The sequence below is a fragment of the Rhinopithecus bieti genome, unplaced genomic scaffold (genome assembly GCF_001698545.2).
Source record: "Rhinopithecus bieti isolate Rb0 unplaced genomic scaffold, ASM169854v2 scaffold_9899, whole genome shotgun sequence".
Taxonomy (NCBI): Eukaryota; Metazoa; Chordata; class Mammalia; order Primates; family Cercopithecidae; genus Rhinopithecus; species Rhinopithecus bieti.
Window position 1 is genome coordinate 2909189 of NW_016806979.1, and position 12207 is coordinate 2921395.

The following is a 12207-nucleotide window of genomic DNA, read 5'->3' on the forward strand; positions in this document are numbered from 1 at the left end:
ACCTCATGTCCTGCAATGTTTGTGTGTTCGGGAGGGGTCCCTCTCAGCCGATTCATCTCAAAGCAGGAGACCCCATGTCTATCTTATGCCCCACTGTTTCCCTAGAAAGCATCGTTCACCCAGAGACTGCACCAAACCTCACCAGCTCTCATCATTTTCATAGACTCCGGGCTAAAAAGCTATTGCTCCCCAGAAGTTAGAGACCTTTCAGATGTGTATTCAGACATCTGGCATAAACATTTCCAGCAAAACGGTGTAAAACGTTAGTTCATCTAGTCACAAAAAGGTGAAGGAAAACAAACCTAAGCAGTTTGTGGATTAGATTTCAAAACTTTGAACAAGGTGAGGCCTGGTAGCTCACACCTGTGATTCCAGCACTTTGAGAGGCGGAGGTAGGAGTGATCGCTTGAGCTCTTGGGCTGGGGCCGGGGTGTAGGGTCCTCAGTAAGGCTTCTGAATAAAACTAATTTTTTTTTTTTTTTTTTTGAGACAGAGTCTCGCTCTGCCGCCCAGGCTGGAGTGCAGTGGCCAGACCTCAGCTCACTGCAAGCTCCGCCTCCTGGGTTTAGGCCATTCTCCTGCCTCAGCCTCCTGAGTAGCTGGGACTACAGGCGCCCGCCACGTCGCCTGGCTAGTTTTTTTTTTGTATTTTTTAGTAGAGACGGGGTTTCACCGTGTTAGCCAGGATGGTCTCGATCTCCTGACCTCGTGATCCGCCAGTCTCGGCCTCCCAAAGTGCTGGGATTACAGGCTTGAGCCACCGCGCCCGGCCAAAACTAATTCTTTAAAAGCTTACCTGTATTTCTTCAGTCAACAAGGTATTTTACATTCTTCTCCTACACTAAGTCATTGAAGTCTGTGTGTATTTTACAACAAAGCCCTAGAGCACAGCCTGGCAAACAGTGTGAGGCACTGAACGATCCTTTGTAGAGTGAGGAAGGTATCAGAGCGTACGATAGTTAATATTTTGGTTACGTGACACCAGCAACCTTACAAAGAATGTTTCTCGGGTCAATTATCTGTCATGGATAAATTCTGGTGCCAGAATGAGATTTGCTCTTGGAGAAGGCTGCATTTACTTGTTCACCCTTGAAATACTGCAGTCCACCAATTTCTTGATAAAAGGATGCTCTGTTTTTTTGTTTTTGAGATGGAGTCTCCGTCACGCAGGCTGGAGTGCAGTGGCACAATCTCGGCTCACTGCAACTTCCACCTCCGGAGTTCAGGAGATTCTCCTGCCTCGGCCTCCAGAGTAGCCGGGACTACCAGCATCCGCCACCACGGCCAGCCAAGTTTTGTACTTTTTTTTTTTTAGTAGAAATGGGGTTTCACCATTTTGGCCAGGCTGGTCTCGAACTCCTAAACTCGTGATCCGCCTGCCTCCGCCTCCCAAAGTGCTGGGATTACAGGTGTGAGCCACCGGGCCTGGCCAGGATGTTCTGGTTTTAACTAAAATTAACCTTCATAAAAGGAGAGCTTTCAAGCACTCCTGGAAAGAAGCCGTGGATTAAAGATGTGCCTAGCCATGCAAGCCAGATTTGTGACCACAATGACAGGGCCGGACTCACGCCTGTAATCCCAGCACTTTAGGAGGCCGAGGTGGGCAGATTATGAGGTCAGGAGTTCAAGACCAGCCTGACCAACATGGGGAAACTCCATCTCTACTAAAAATACAAAAATTAGCCGGGTGTAGTGGCGCGTGCCTGTAGTCCCAGCTACTCGGGAGGCTGAGGCAGAAGAATGGCACGAACCTGGGGGGTGGAGCTTGCAGTGAGCCGAGGTCACGACACTGCACTCCAGCCTGGGTGACAGAGCAAGACTCCATCCAGAAAAAAAAAAATGACAGAGCTGGTGCTCGTGGAAATTTTTACTTTTCCCACATTTAAAAACATGATTCTCAACAGCGTGAACTGCCCTTCAAAGATGATGGAGCTGCTTCAAAGTGCATTAGAGGAGCTGGGTATGTAGAAGCACTTCAAGTGTCAGATAAGAAAGTGGTTAGGGACTGTGCGTAGTAGCGGCACCTGCGGTCCCAGGTACTCTGGAGGCTGAGGCGGGAGGATCGCCTGGGCTTGGGAGGTGGAGGCTGCAGTGAATGGAGATCGCGCCATAGCACTCCAGCCTGGGCGACAGAGCCAGACTCTGTCTCAAAACAAATGAACAAACTAAAAGCAGGTTAAGATGTGCAACTGGTTACCGTTCTGCTGGGCAACTAAATGATCCCATCTGGGTTATCTTTGCTGCAGGACACGCATTAGTAGCACCGTCTAGACAGGAGGCTTTCATTAAGAGTAAATTGCAGGCTCTGCGTGTATTTTACTTTATAACAGCTGCTTGCCGGGCACAGTGGCTCATGTCTGTAATCCCAGCACCTTGGGAGGCCAAGGCGGGCGGATCACCTGAGGCTCAGGAGTTCACGACCAGCTTGGACAACCCTAACCCCCACCCCTCTCCCAACACCGTCTCTACAAAAAATTTTTAAAAATCAGCCGGACGTGGTGGCGCGCGCCTGAGGTCCCAGCTACTCCAGAGGCTGAGGCGGAGGCTACAGTGAGCCCTGATCCCACCGTTGCACTCCAGCCTGGGCGACAAGGAGAGACCCTGTCTCCAACTGACCAGGCAAACGGCGAAGACACACACAGGCGCGTCCCCAAAGAAGGACACCGGCGTTAGAGGCCCTGGCCCTCCCCAGCGCAGACCCGCCCGAGCCCAGCGCCGCGCCGGGGCCCACCACCGGCGGCCGTGAGGGTTTCCACCCGAATCTCCCCGGCGAGCTGGGCGCCCCCACTACGGATCCGCGACGCAGTCCACCCACTGCAGGCCCGAGAGAGGACCCGTGTTCGTCCTTTTCATTCGAGGCGGGGCTGTTGTAGCGACGCCACCCGGACTGGAGGCCCCTCGCGGCCCCCAGCCTGTTGCCAGGGAATTCAGGGCCGCACGCCGCTCAAAGAACCTCAGCGTCCCAGTCTCCCGATACCCGCAGCCGCCAGGAAACGCCACCAACTCCGGAAATCCACCCCCTTTCCGTACCTTTTATAAGGAACCGGGTGCCCCGCCCTCAACGAGATCCCGCGGGAACTGCATATGGCGCGAGAGCAGAAACACCTTACTTTTCCCTGCGGCAAACGCCCAGTTCCCTTTCAAGTGACGAAGAGTGCCCCGCCCCAGAGGCGTGGCCGCCTCGCGCGCACGTACGCACGCACATACGCACGTACGCACGTCTCGCGCTTTCTCACGCTAAGGCGTCAGTTCTCGGCAGCGGCAGCGAGAGGAGTTGGGTGGTGCTTTACGCGGCGGCGCGCGCTGTGCTCTTCCGCGGACTCTAAATCATGGCGACCACGGCCACGATGGCGACCTCGGGCTCGGCGCGAAAGCGTCTGCTCAAAGAGGAAGACATGACCAAAGTGGAATTCGAGACCAGCGAGGAGGTGGATGTGACCCCCACGTTCGACACCATGGGCCTGCGGGAGGACCTCCTGCGGGGCATCTACGCTTACGGTGAGTGGGCGCGGGCCGCGGGGGCTAGCCGGCGGCGAGCCGGGGGCTGAGGGCCCGACCGGTGACTCCCGGGCCGGCCCTGCGCTCCGGAGGTCGTGGTCAGGGTCGAGGCTCGGGGCCAGTGACGTGCGACCCCACCCCACCCCTGCCCTCACGCCTGGCTGTGTTGGCGCGTTCGGTGTGTGTCCCCTGTGCAGAGCTCGGCGCTGGGTCCGTCGGGGCCTGCAGCGGCTTCGAGGCACCTCGGAGTCGTTCATTCAGCAGATAACTGTTTTGTACCTACTAACTTTTCTACGTACTGGGGTTTTGGCGGTAAACCAGATGGGTTTGCGCCTTTACGGGTTTTGAATTTCCTTTGGGGGACAGCATACGGTCAGGTTGCCCCGGCAGTGGTTGTTGCTAGGAAGAACCCGAAGCTAGGTAATTGAATAGAGTGGGACTAGGACGGAGGAGAGAATTAGTGAAGCAGAGAGGTAAGGGGGTTCACAGGAGGGGTGCCATTTGAGCAGAGGTGTGGATGAAGGAGACTTTTAGGAGAGGAGGGAAGAGCAGTTGGGGCAGAAGGAACAGCTGGTGCCAGGGCCTTGCAGCCCTTAGCCAGCTGCATTCCCGGAACTGAAAGAAGTCCCCTGTGGTGGGATTTTGGAGAGCTAGTCAGGGGCCAGATCTAGCAAAGACGTATAGGGTGACGAATACTTTGAATTTCATTTGGAAATCTAGTGGGAAGCCATTGGAATGTCGTAAGTAGCTATGTGACACGATCACATTTACAGCTTTAAAGATTGTTCTGGGTGTCTGAATTTCAGGTGAGGTGAGGCAGGGCAGGAGAGGAGACAGAAGAGTTGGGAGCTTTTGCTCCAGTTCAGGGAAGAGAGGATTGTGCTGTCTTGGAGATGGAGTACCAGGGAACTGACAGCATTGGCTGATGGATTGAATGTGAGTGACAGAAGAAGGAGCGTTAGAGTGTTTTGAGTAACTGGTGGTTGATGCTGCAAACATTTGGCTAGGTAGGCAGCACTCCAGAGAGTCAGAATCAGGAGCTGTCTCTTGGTATGTTTGAAAGATCTGTGGAAGTTGAGAGAGAGCCTGGAGAAGAGGTTGGGTTGGGCACATAGATGGGAATGACCAGCGTCTGGGGTAAATGGCCTGTGTTTAATGCTTGGGACAGGGACATTTTTTATCCTGTAGTTCTCTTTTCTTTCTTTCTGACAGTCCTGCTCTGTCACCAAAGCTGGACTGTAGTGGCATGATCTCGGCTCACTGCAACTTCTGCCTCTGGGGCTCAAGCGATTCCTTTGCCTCAGCCTCCCGAGTAGCCGACCACCATGCCCTACTAGTTTTTGTATTTTTAGTAGGGATGGGATTTTGCCATCTTGCCCAGGCTGGTCTTGAACTCTGACCTCAGCGATCTGCCAGCCTCAGCCTCCCAAAGTGATGGGATTACAGGTGTGAACCACCCCACCTGGTCTTATCCTGTAATTCTTGGTGCCACAACAGTTTGGACAAAGTGAAGTGAAGTTGCTGAGGATGGGTGGTGAGAAAGCATTTCAGCCAGCCTTCCAGTGAGGCTGACAGCCCCACCTGGTTTCCTGGCACTCAGGCGGTCCCTGCCCTAAGACATTGTTGTTAGTTTCCCATCTATGTGCTTGTTCTTCATGAAGAGTTTAAATCATCTGCTATATTTGCTTTTGTGTTAAGATGGGAAATTGTGCTACGTTTTCTTTTGTTTCTCATTTTTCGCTATGCCCCAGAAATGAGCAGAGCTACATTAAGAGACGACCAAAAAATAATTGAAATAGAGTTTTGTACATAAAGTTTTATTTACTTACTTGAAAAACACATGGTTCTTCTTCAAAATAGCCTCCCCCTTTGGTGTAGTAGTTGCTTTGCAGGAGAGATGGTATGGTAGTTAGTGAGCTGCATCTAGACAGCAGAACAGCATAGGACACCCCACATTGTGACCCAAGCAGGTTAAATAGAGTTGTAGACCTGTCAGCAACACACAGACTTAATGCTAGCTAGCAGGAGAGAAGAATGGCTACAGTGACTTTCCTGTTTTTTTTTTAAATTTATTTAAAAAGTAGTATAGGTTGTTTGTAATCCAGTCAAACCTAAGGAAGTAATTAGAGTAAAAAGTTAGCTTCTTTTAACCCCCCTACTGCAGTAACTGCCACGAACATTTTGGCACTTATACTTCCAGATGCTGCACACCCAGAAGATTATTATTATTTTTTAACCAAAACTGGTGTCTCTGTATTCTACAATTTGGTGGTTTTTTAAAAATAGAGATTTGTCTTTACAAATAATATCCCATGTTAGTTTAGAAATCCCCTTAGTCCAATTCATTGAGCCCCTGGGTTTTGAGAGCTTGCTATGTTGAACACTGGGTTAGGCTGGAGGACAGGTTCGAAAAGCAAACCATGTCTGCCCCTGAGGAGCTCACGGTACAGGGTTTCTGTGCTGTCATTGTAGTGAGAGCTGTTTTTTTGTTTTTATTTGCAGGTTTTGAAAAACCATCAGCAATCCAGCAACGAGCAATCAAGCAGATCATCAAAGGGAGAGATGTCATCGCGCAGTAAGTTGTCCTGGGGTGCGGCGCAGGGCTGGATGCAAATTTGGGCAGCGCAGTGCAGTTAGATGCTCTGGGATGACTGTTTCCCTCAGCTGCTACACACTCAGTACCAACACTTGCCCTGACTTTAGCCACAGGGTTTAATAATTTTTAAATTTCTGTTCTCTACTATAGAAAGCTTTCATTTTCTTTTTGAGACGGAGTCTCGCTGTGTCACCCAGGCTGGAGCGCAGTGGCGCCATCTCGGCTCACTGCAACCTTTGCCTCTTGGTTTCAAGCGATTCTCCTGCCTCAGCCTCCGAAGTAGCTGGGATTACAGGCGCCTGCCACCACGCCTGGCTAGTTTTTGTATTTTCAGTAGAGATGGGGTTTCATCATGTTGGTCAGGCCGGTCTCAAACTCCTGACCTCAGGTGATCCACCCTCCTTGGCCTCCTAAAGTGCTTGGATTACAGGCGTGAGTTACTGTGCCTGGCCAAGGCTTTCATTTTCTTAGCCAGCTTTGCTTAGTGGTTTGCTGGCAGGTGGAGTTGTATATAACACAATTTCGGAAAAACAGACTGCTTTTCCTCTGCTCTCACACCACCATAACAGTCATCAGCACAGAAGAAGACTTGTGGTGTGGGGGTTTTCCAGCTGGGTGTCCTCCAGTTCAGCTCATACCATCTGCCTGGAGACAGGCCATATCCCCCAGGTTGAAGGCTCAGTCCCCTCAACTACCCTCTTTTCAGGCATCAGTTATAAGTTTGGATGTCTGGAACTTCTGACCAAGCAGCTTCAGGTTGGGGTTCCACGATCCCCATTTTAGGTTGGATTGATTTGCTGGAACAGCAGCTCAAAGAACTCAGGGAAACACATTTAGTGGTTTATTATAAAGGGTATTGCAAAGGACACAGCTATGGGGGCGGGGGGGCAGCCTCCCAGAACCTCCTTGTGTTCCACTGTCTGTGTTCAGCCATCCAGAAGCTCTTCGAACTCAGTCCTCTTGGGTTTCTATGGAAAATTCCATGAGGTCAGCATTCTTTCCCCCGCCCAGGGAATAGGGCAGGAGCTTTTCTAGGATAATACCATAATGCTTTTTAAAAAAAATTTTTTTTAATTTAAATTTTTTACTTTTTTTGAGACAGGGTCTTACTCTGTCTCCCAGGCTGGAGTGCAGTCGTGTGATTACAGCTCACAGCAGCCTCAACCTCCCAGACTCAAGTGATTCTCCTGCCTCGGCCTCCCAGGTAGCTAGGACTAGAGGCACACATCACCATTTAAGTATTTTATTTTCTGTAGAGACAGGGTTTCCTTGTGTTGCCCAGGCTGCTCTCAAACTCCTGGCAGTCTCCCTGCCTTGGCTTCCCAAAGCCTTGGGATTACAGGCGTGAGCCACTGTGCCCAGCCTCAACAGTTTTTGTGTTAAGATATGGGGCCTCACTTCGTCACCCGGGGGGCATGCAGTGGTGCGGTCATAGCTCACTGCAGCCTCTAACTCCAAGGAATCGTCCCAACTCAACCTCTCAAGTAGCTGGGACTATCAGAATGTGCCGCCATTCCTGATTAGTTTTTTGTTTTATTTAGAAATGGGGTCTCTTCCTGTATTGCCCAGGCTGGTCTCGAATTCCTGGCTTCAACCAGTCCTGCCTCTGCGTCCCAGAGTGTTGGGAATACAGGCCTGAGCCACCATGCCGTGAAATGAGGGTCTCTATGACTTAAAATCTGAAAGGCAGGGAAGATGAGAGCCCTGCTGTGGAGCAGGCAAAAGGAGAGCAGAAGGTCAGAGAGATTGTTTCCTGAGGCCTAACAAACCCATCAATTTAATAAGACTGTAACAAGAGCTGTGGGAGCTGTGAGCTAGGAACTATGAATGAAAACCTGTATATAGCCATATCTCCTAGCACCACAAATCCTCTTTTAATAGCTTTATTCCTCGTTTGCCTAATTTCAAAAAAGACTCATTTACACAAAAATTTCTTTGGAGGAGAGTGTTAGTCCAAAATCCTAGAAGGAAAAGAGTTGTATTTAGATAAAGGGGAGTCCTTTTTCTGACACCTATGAAACACCTCTTGAAGTGACAGAGTCTGTGGTTCCATTGCCCCCTATGCAGAAGCCATATCTACTCTCATCATGGACACAACAAGCTGTGACACTGGGCCTGAGTCCCGCCTCCTTGCAGTTAAGATGTTATTGGGTATGGGGGCTTCTTGGAAGAAGGTACAGAAGTGCCTCTGGAGCCCAGGCCTTGGAGTGCCGCTGTGGCGTGGCCTGTCCTCCCTCTAATCCCACTGCTCTTGTTGCCTTCAACAGGTCTCAGTCCGGCACAGGCAAAACAGCCACCTTCAGTATCTCAGTCCTCCAGTGTTTGGATATTCAGGTAATTTGCCATTCTTAAAACAGACCTTTCTGTAAGTCTAGGAAATACCTGCTTTTTCTTCTGTAACTACAGTGTTCAAAAAGTACAATTTAAAATTTTCTAGTATGTATTGACTCAGCAAATTTTTACACAGAGTCTTAGTTGTACACTAATATTTGCACTAATATTCTGTCATGATTCTCTATTTAACTAGAGGAAGTTCTTGTCTGCAAACGAGGATCCTGACACATTAAGTTATTGCTGGATTTGCAATTTAAATGACATTAAGATTTGCTAACCTCTGTAAGAGATGAAAAGTATGATTGAGATACTATTTCTCATATAGAGCTCAGTGTGAATTACTACAATCCACCTTGATAATACTGAAAATTCTCTATTTTCTGATACATTATTTCACCAGGTTCGTGAAACTCAAGCTTTGATCTTGGCTCCCACAAGAGAGTTAGCTGTGCAGATCCAGAAGGTGAGATGGCTAAAGACAGCGGTGTCCGATTTGCAAGTACTGCTTTTGTGATTTAGTTGTGAAATACTGACTTACTTATTTAATCCAATCCTGCTTTCTGATACCTCAAAATTTTCTTCCTGATTTACATTTTGCCATGAATCGTTACATAAATCGCCGGTTTGTATTAAGTCATTTTTGGCTTCTGTGCTCTCCGTGGTTTTTTACATACAGCCTTAGAAATGTAGATTTTCAGCGAGAAAATCAATTTTAATAAAAATAGATTAGACCGAGGTGGGTGGATCACCTGAGGTCAGGAGTTTGAGACCAGCCTGGTCAACATGGTGAAACCCTGTCTCTACTAAAAATATAAAAAATTAGCTGGGGGTGGTGGCAGGTGCCTGTAATCCCAGCTACTCGGGAGGCTGAGCAGGAGAGTCACTTGAACCCGGGAGGCAGAAGTTGCAGTGAGCTGAGATTGCGCCATTGTACTCCAGCCTGGGCAACAACAGTGAAACTCGATCTCAAAAAAAAATTAATTGTACCCATTTTATACTTACATAATATAAAGATGTATATTTACAAAGATGTATATTAAGATGTTAATGTTGGTTTCTTTGGTGGATGGGATTATGAATTTTATATGTTGTTTTCTGTTAATGGTATAACTTTTGTAATAAGAAACCAGCAGGCCGGTCGCCGTGGCTCATACCCGTAATTCCAGCACTTTGGGAGGCTGAGGCAGGCGGATCATGAGGTCGGGAGATCGAGACCATCCTGGCTAACACTGTGAAACCCCATCTCTACTAAAAATAAAAAAAACAAAATTAGCCAGGTGTGCTGGTGGGCGCCTGTAGTCCCAGCTACTCGGGAGGCTGAGGTGGGAGAATGATGTGAACCTGGGAGGCGGAGCTTGCAGTGAGCCGAGATCACACCACTGCACTCCAGCCTAGGCGACAGAGCAAGACTCCGTCTCAAAAAAAAAAAGAAAAAAAAAAGAAACCAGCAAAATTAACTTGATTTTGTCAGAGAAAAGAGCAGGCGAGTTTTGTGTTTTCAAGATAATAATGGCATAAATAATAATTGGTCCTCATCTTGGAGTAGAAACAATCTTTCTTTTTGGAAACCATGGATGTTTCTCTCTCCCACCCTGGACGTGAACCTGTGCTTTGATTTAGGGGCTGCTCGCTCTTGGCGACTACATGAATGTCCAGTGCCATGCCTGCATTGGAGGCACCAATGTTGGGGAGGACATCAGGAAACTGGATTATGGACAGCATGTTGTCGCGGGCACTCCAGGGCGTGTTTTTGGTAAGCACTTTTGTCACTAAAAATGGTACTGCCAGTAGTATTTGTAAGACGCACTTAAATGGTACAGGACAGCTTTCAATTTGGTGGGCCGCATGGTAGACTTTTGCACCTGATCACTTGCCGGAGGTAGAGGGAAGGTCTCTGGAACACTGAGACCAGCTGGAATGATGAGCTCTTTCCTGGGAGCCTCAGGTGTGATTATTTCAAAATCTCATGTTACAGATATGATTTGTCATAATTATTTCAAAATCTCATGTCATAGATATGATTCGTCGCAGAAGCTTAAGGACACGTGCTATCAAAATGTTGGTTTTGGATGAAGCTGATGAAATGTTGAATAAAGGTATGAGTAACAAGAATGACTTTTCTACTGACGTAATTCTTAGTTCTTAAATTTTCACAGTGTAAAATTGAAACAGCCAGTGAATGTTCTGAATGTGAGTAGTGTTTTCATTGTGGAAACATAGCTGTGCCTTGGTGGCAATTATGAACAGAAATTCCTACCTTGATTTTATTTATTCATTTTTTGAGGCAGGGTCTTGCTCTGTTGCCCAGCCTGGAGTGAGCACAGTGGCATGATCATGGCTCACTATAGCTTTGGCCTCCTGGGCTCAAGCAATCCTCCTGCCTCAGCCTTCTGGGTAATTGTGGCTAAAGATGTGTGCCACACATCTTCAGGGAAGTGGCTCACCATGGCTTGAACTGGATGGGGTGGGAGGGAAGTGGAAGAGATGAACCCTGAGCTGCATATCCAGGGCTGCAGTGAGAAGGCCTGTTTGACCCACAGTTTTTATGCAGCAGCATTGATCCAGGTGAGGTGGTAGCCTCACCCACGTGGCAGTGGGGATCCAAAGCAAGGGTTGGATTGAAGGAAGGGAAGGTTTGAGGGAAGGTTGAGGGCTGGTGGCTGGCCCCTCTGCCACCCCCACCACCCCCCAGGGAAGCCTTCCTAACTCAGGAGGGTCCCAGGCGTGTCGCTAGGCTGGCACACGGGTGGTAAGGTAGATGGCAGGTGAGGGGGGATCTGGGAGTCAGGTGGCATAGTTACTTCACACTTGACATATCTTAGCTTTTAGGTGCCTTGGTACACCCTTAGTCTGTCACATGCTTGGAAGGGTCTGGCCTCAGCTGCGTGTCGACAGCCCCCTGGGTAGAGCCAGGTAATGGGGTCCATGAACCCCAGGAACATGTGGGCCAAGTGGAAGAGCAGACAGCTGGGAGACTGGGGCGGGGGGACCTAGGAAGCACAGAGTATGTCTCATGGAGAGGTGGGACAGAGCCCAGGGAGGACACGGGGTCAGCAGCCACCAGGGGCCTGGCAGGGGTGGGTGGGTGGGTCAGCACTGGAAGGGGGTCCTAGAGCCTCCTAGGGATCCTGTGAGACCAGTTTCTGTTGAGTGCTCAGAGCCAACTCCAGGCTTCTCCTTGGAGGCCTGATGTGGTGGGAGGACGGAGAAGGAGCGTGTGGTGTGGTTGACAGAAGGCTCGGCCGAGGGGAAGCAGACTTGAGGGTGGAGGAGCTTTTATCAAAGTTGGAAGAAACGTGGACATAACTCATAGGCCCATTCAAGACAGACAAACTCATGGGCCAAGGTCAAGGCCGTCTGTCAGGATGTCCATTGTCAGACAGCCTAGAGTCAGGACCACGCGGTCCACTGGGGCAGTGGCTGCCCAGAGGAGTGGAGTAGCGGAGTGCAGGTGCCGGTGACTTTGTCATCCAGGCCTTTAATCCTGGGCTCGGGGCTAAAGACCCAGAAGTAAACCCAGGCAGAGCTGTGAGACTGCAAGCTGAGTGGCTAGAGAAACGAGTTCAGAGGAGCAAGGAGGGAAGGTGGTGCCGCTCCGGGAAGGACATGGCCCATGGGGGTTATGGAGCAGTGGAGGGCAACACCAGCAGGGCCCCGACTTCCTACAAATGCCTTTCATGTTCTTTTGTTATATATGCAAATACGTATTTGTTAAGGAGACGTAGTTTTTTTTTTTTTTTTTTTTTTTTTTTTTTTTTTTTTTTTTTTTTTTTTTTTTT

The 12207-nt window shown here is 49.3% G+C and overlaps 1 protein-coding gene across 1 annotated transcript in view; it reads left to right on the forward strand.

Annotated features, from left to right (window-relative positions):
• The first annotated feature begins 3242 nt into the window (after positions 1-3242).
• Positions 3243-12207, forward strand: part of EIF4A3 (eukaryotic translation initiation factor 4A3) — a 15938-nt gene continuing 6973 nt past the window's right edge. The window contains exons 1-6 of the mRNA XM_017879316.1: positions 3243-3498; positions 6001-6073; positions 8362-8428; positions 8829-8891; positions 10049-10181; positions 10444-10524. Coding sequence (XP_017734805.1) covers positions 3330-3498; positions 6001-6073; positions 8362-8428; positions 8829-8891; positions 10049-10181; positions 10444-10524 — 586 coding nt within the window. The 5' untranslated portion in view covers positions 3243-3329. The remainder of the gene's footprint in view (positions 3499-6000; positions 6074-8361; positions 8429-8828; positions 8892-10048; positions 10182-10443; positions 10525-12207) is intronic.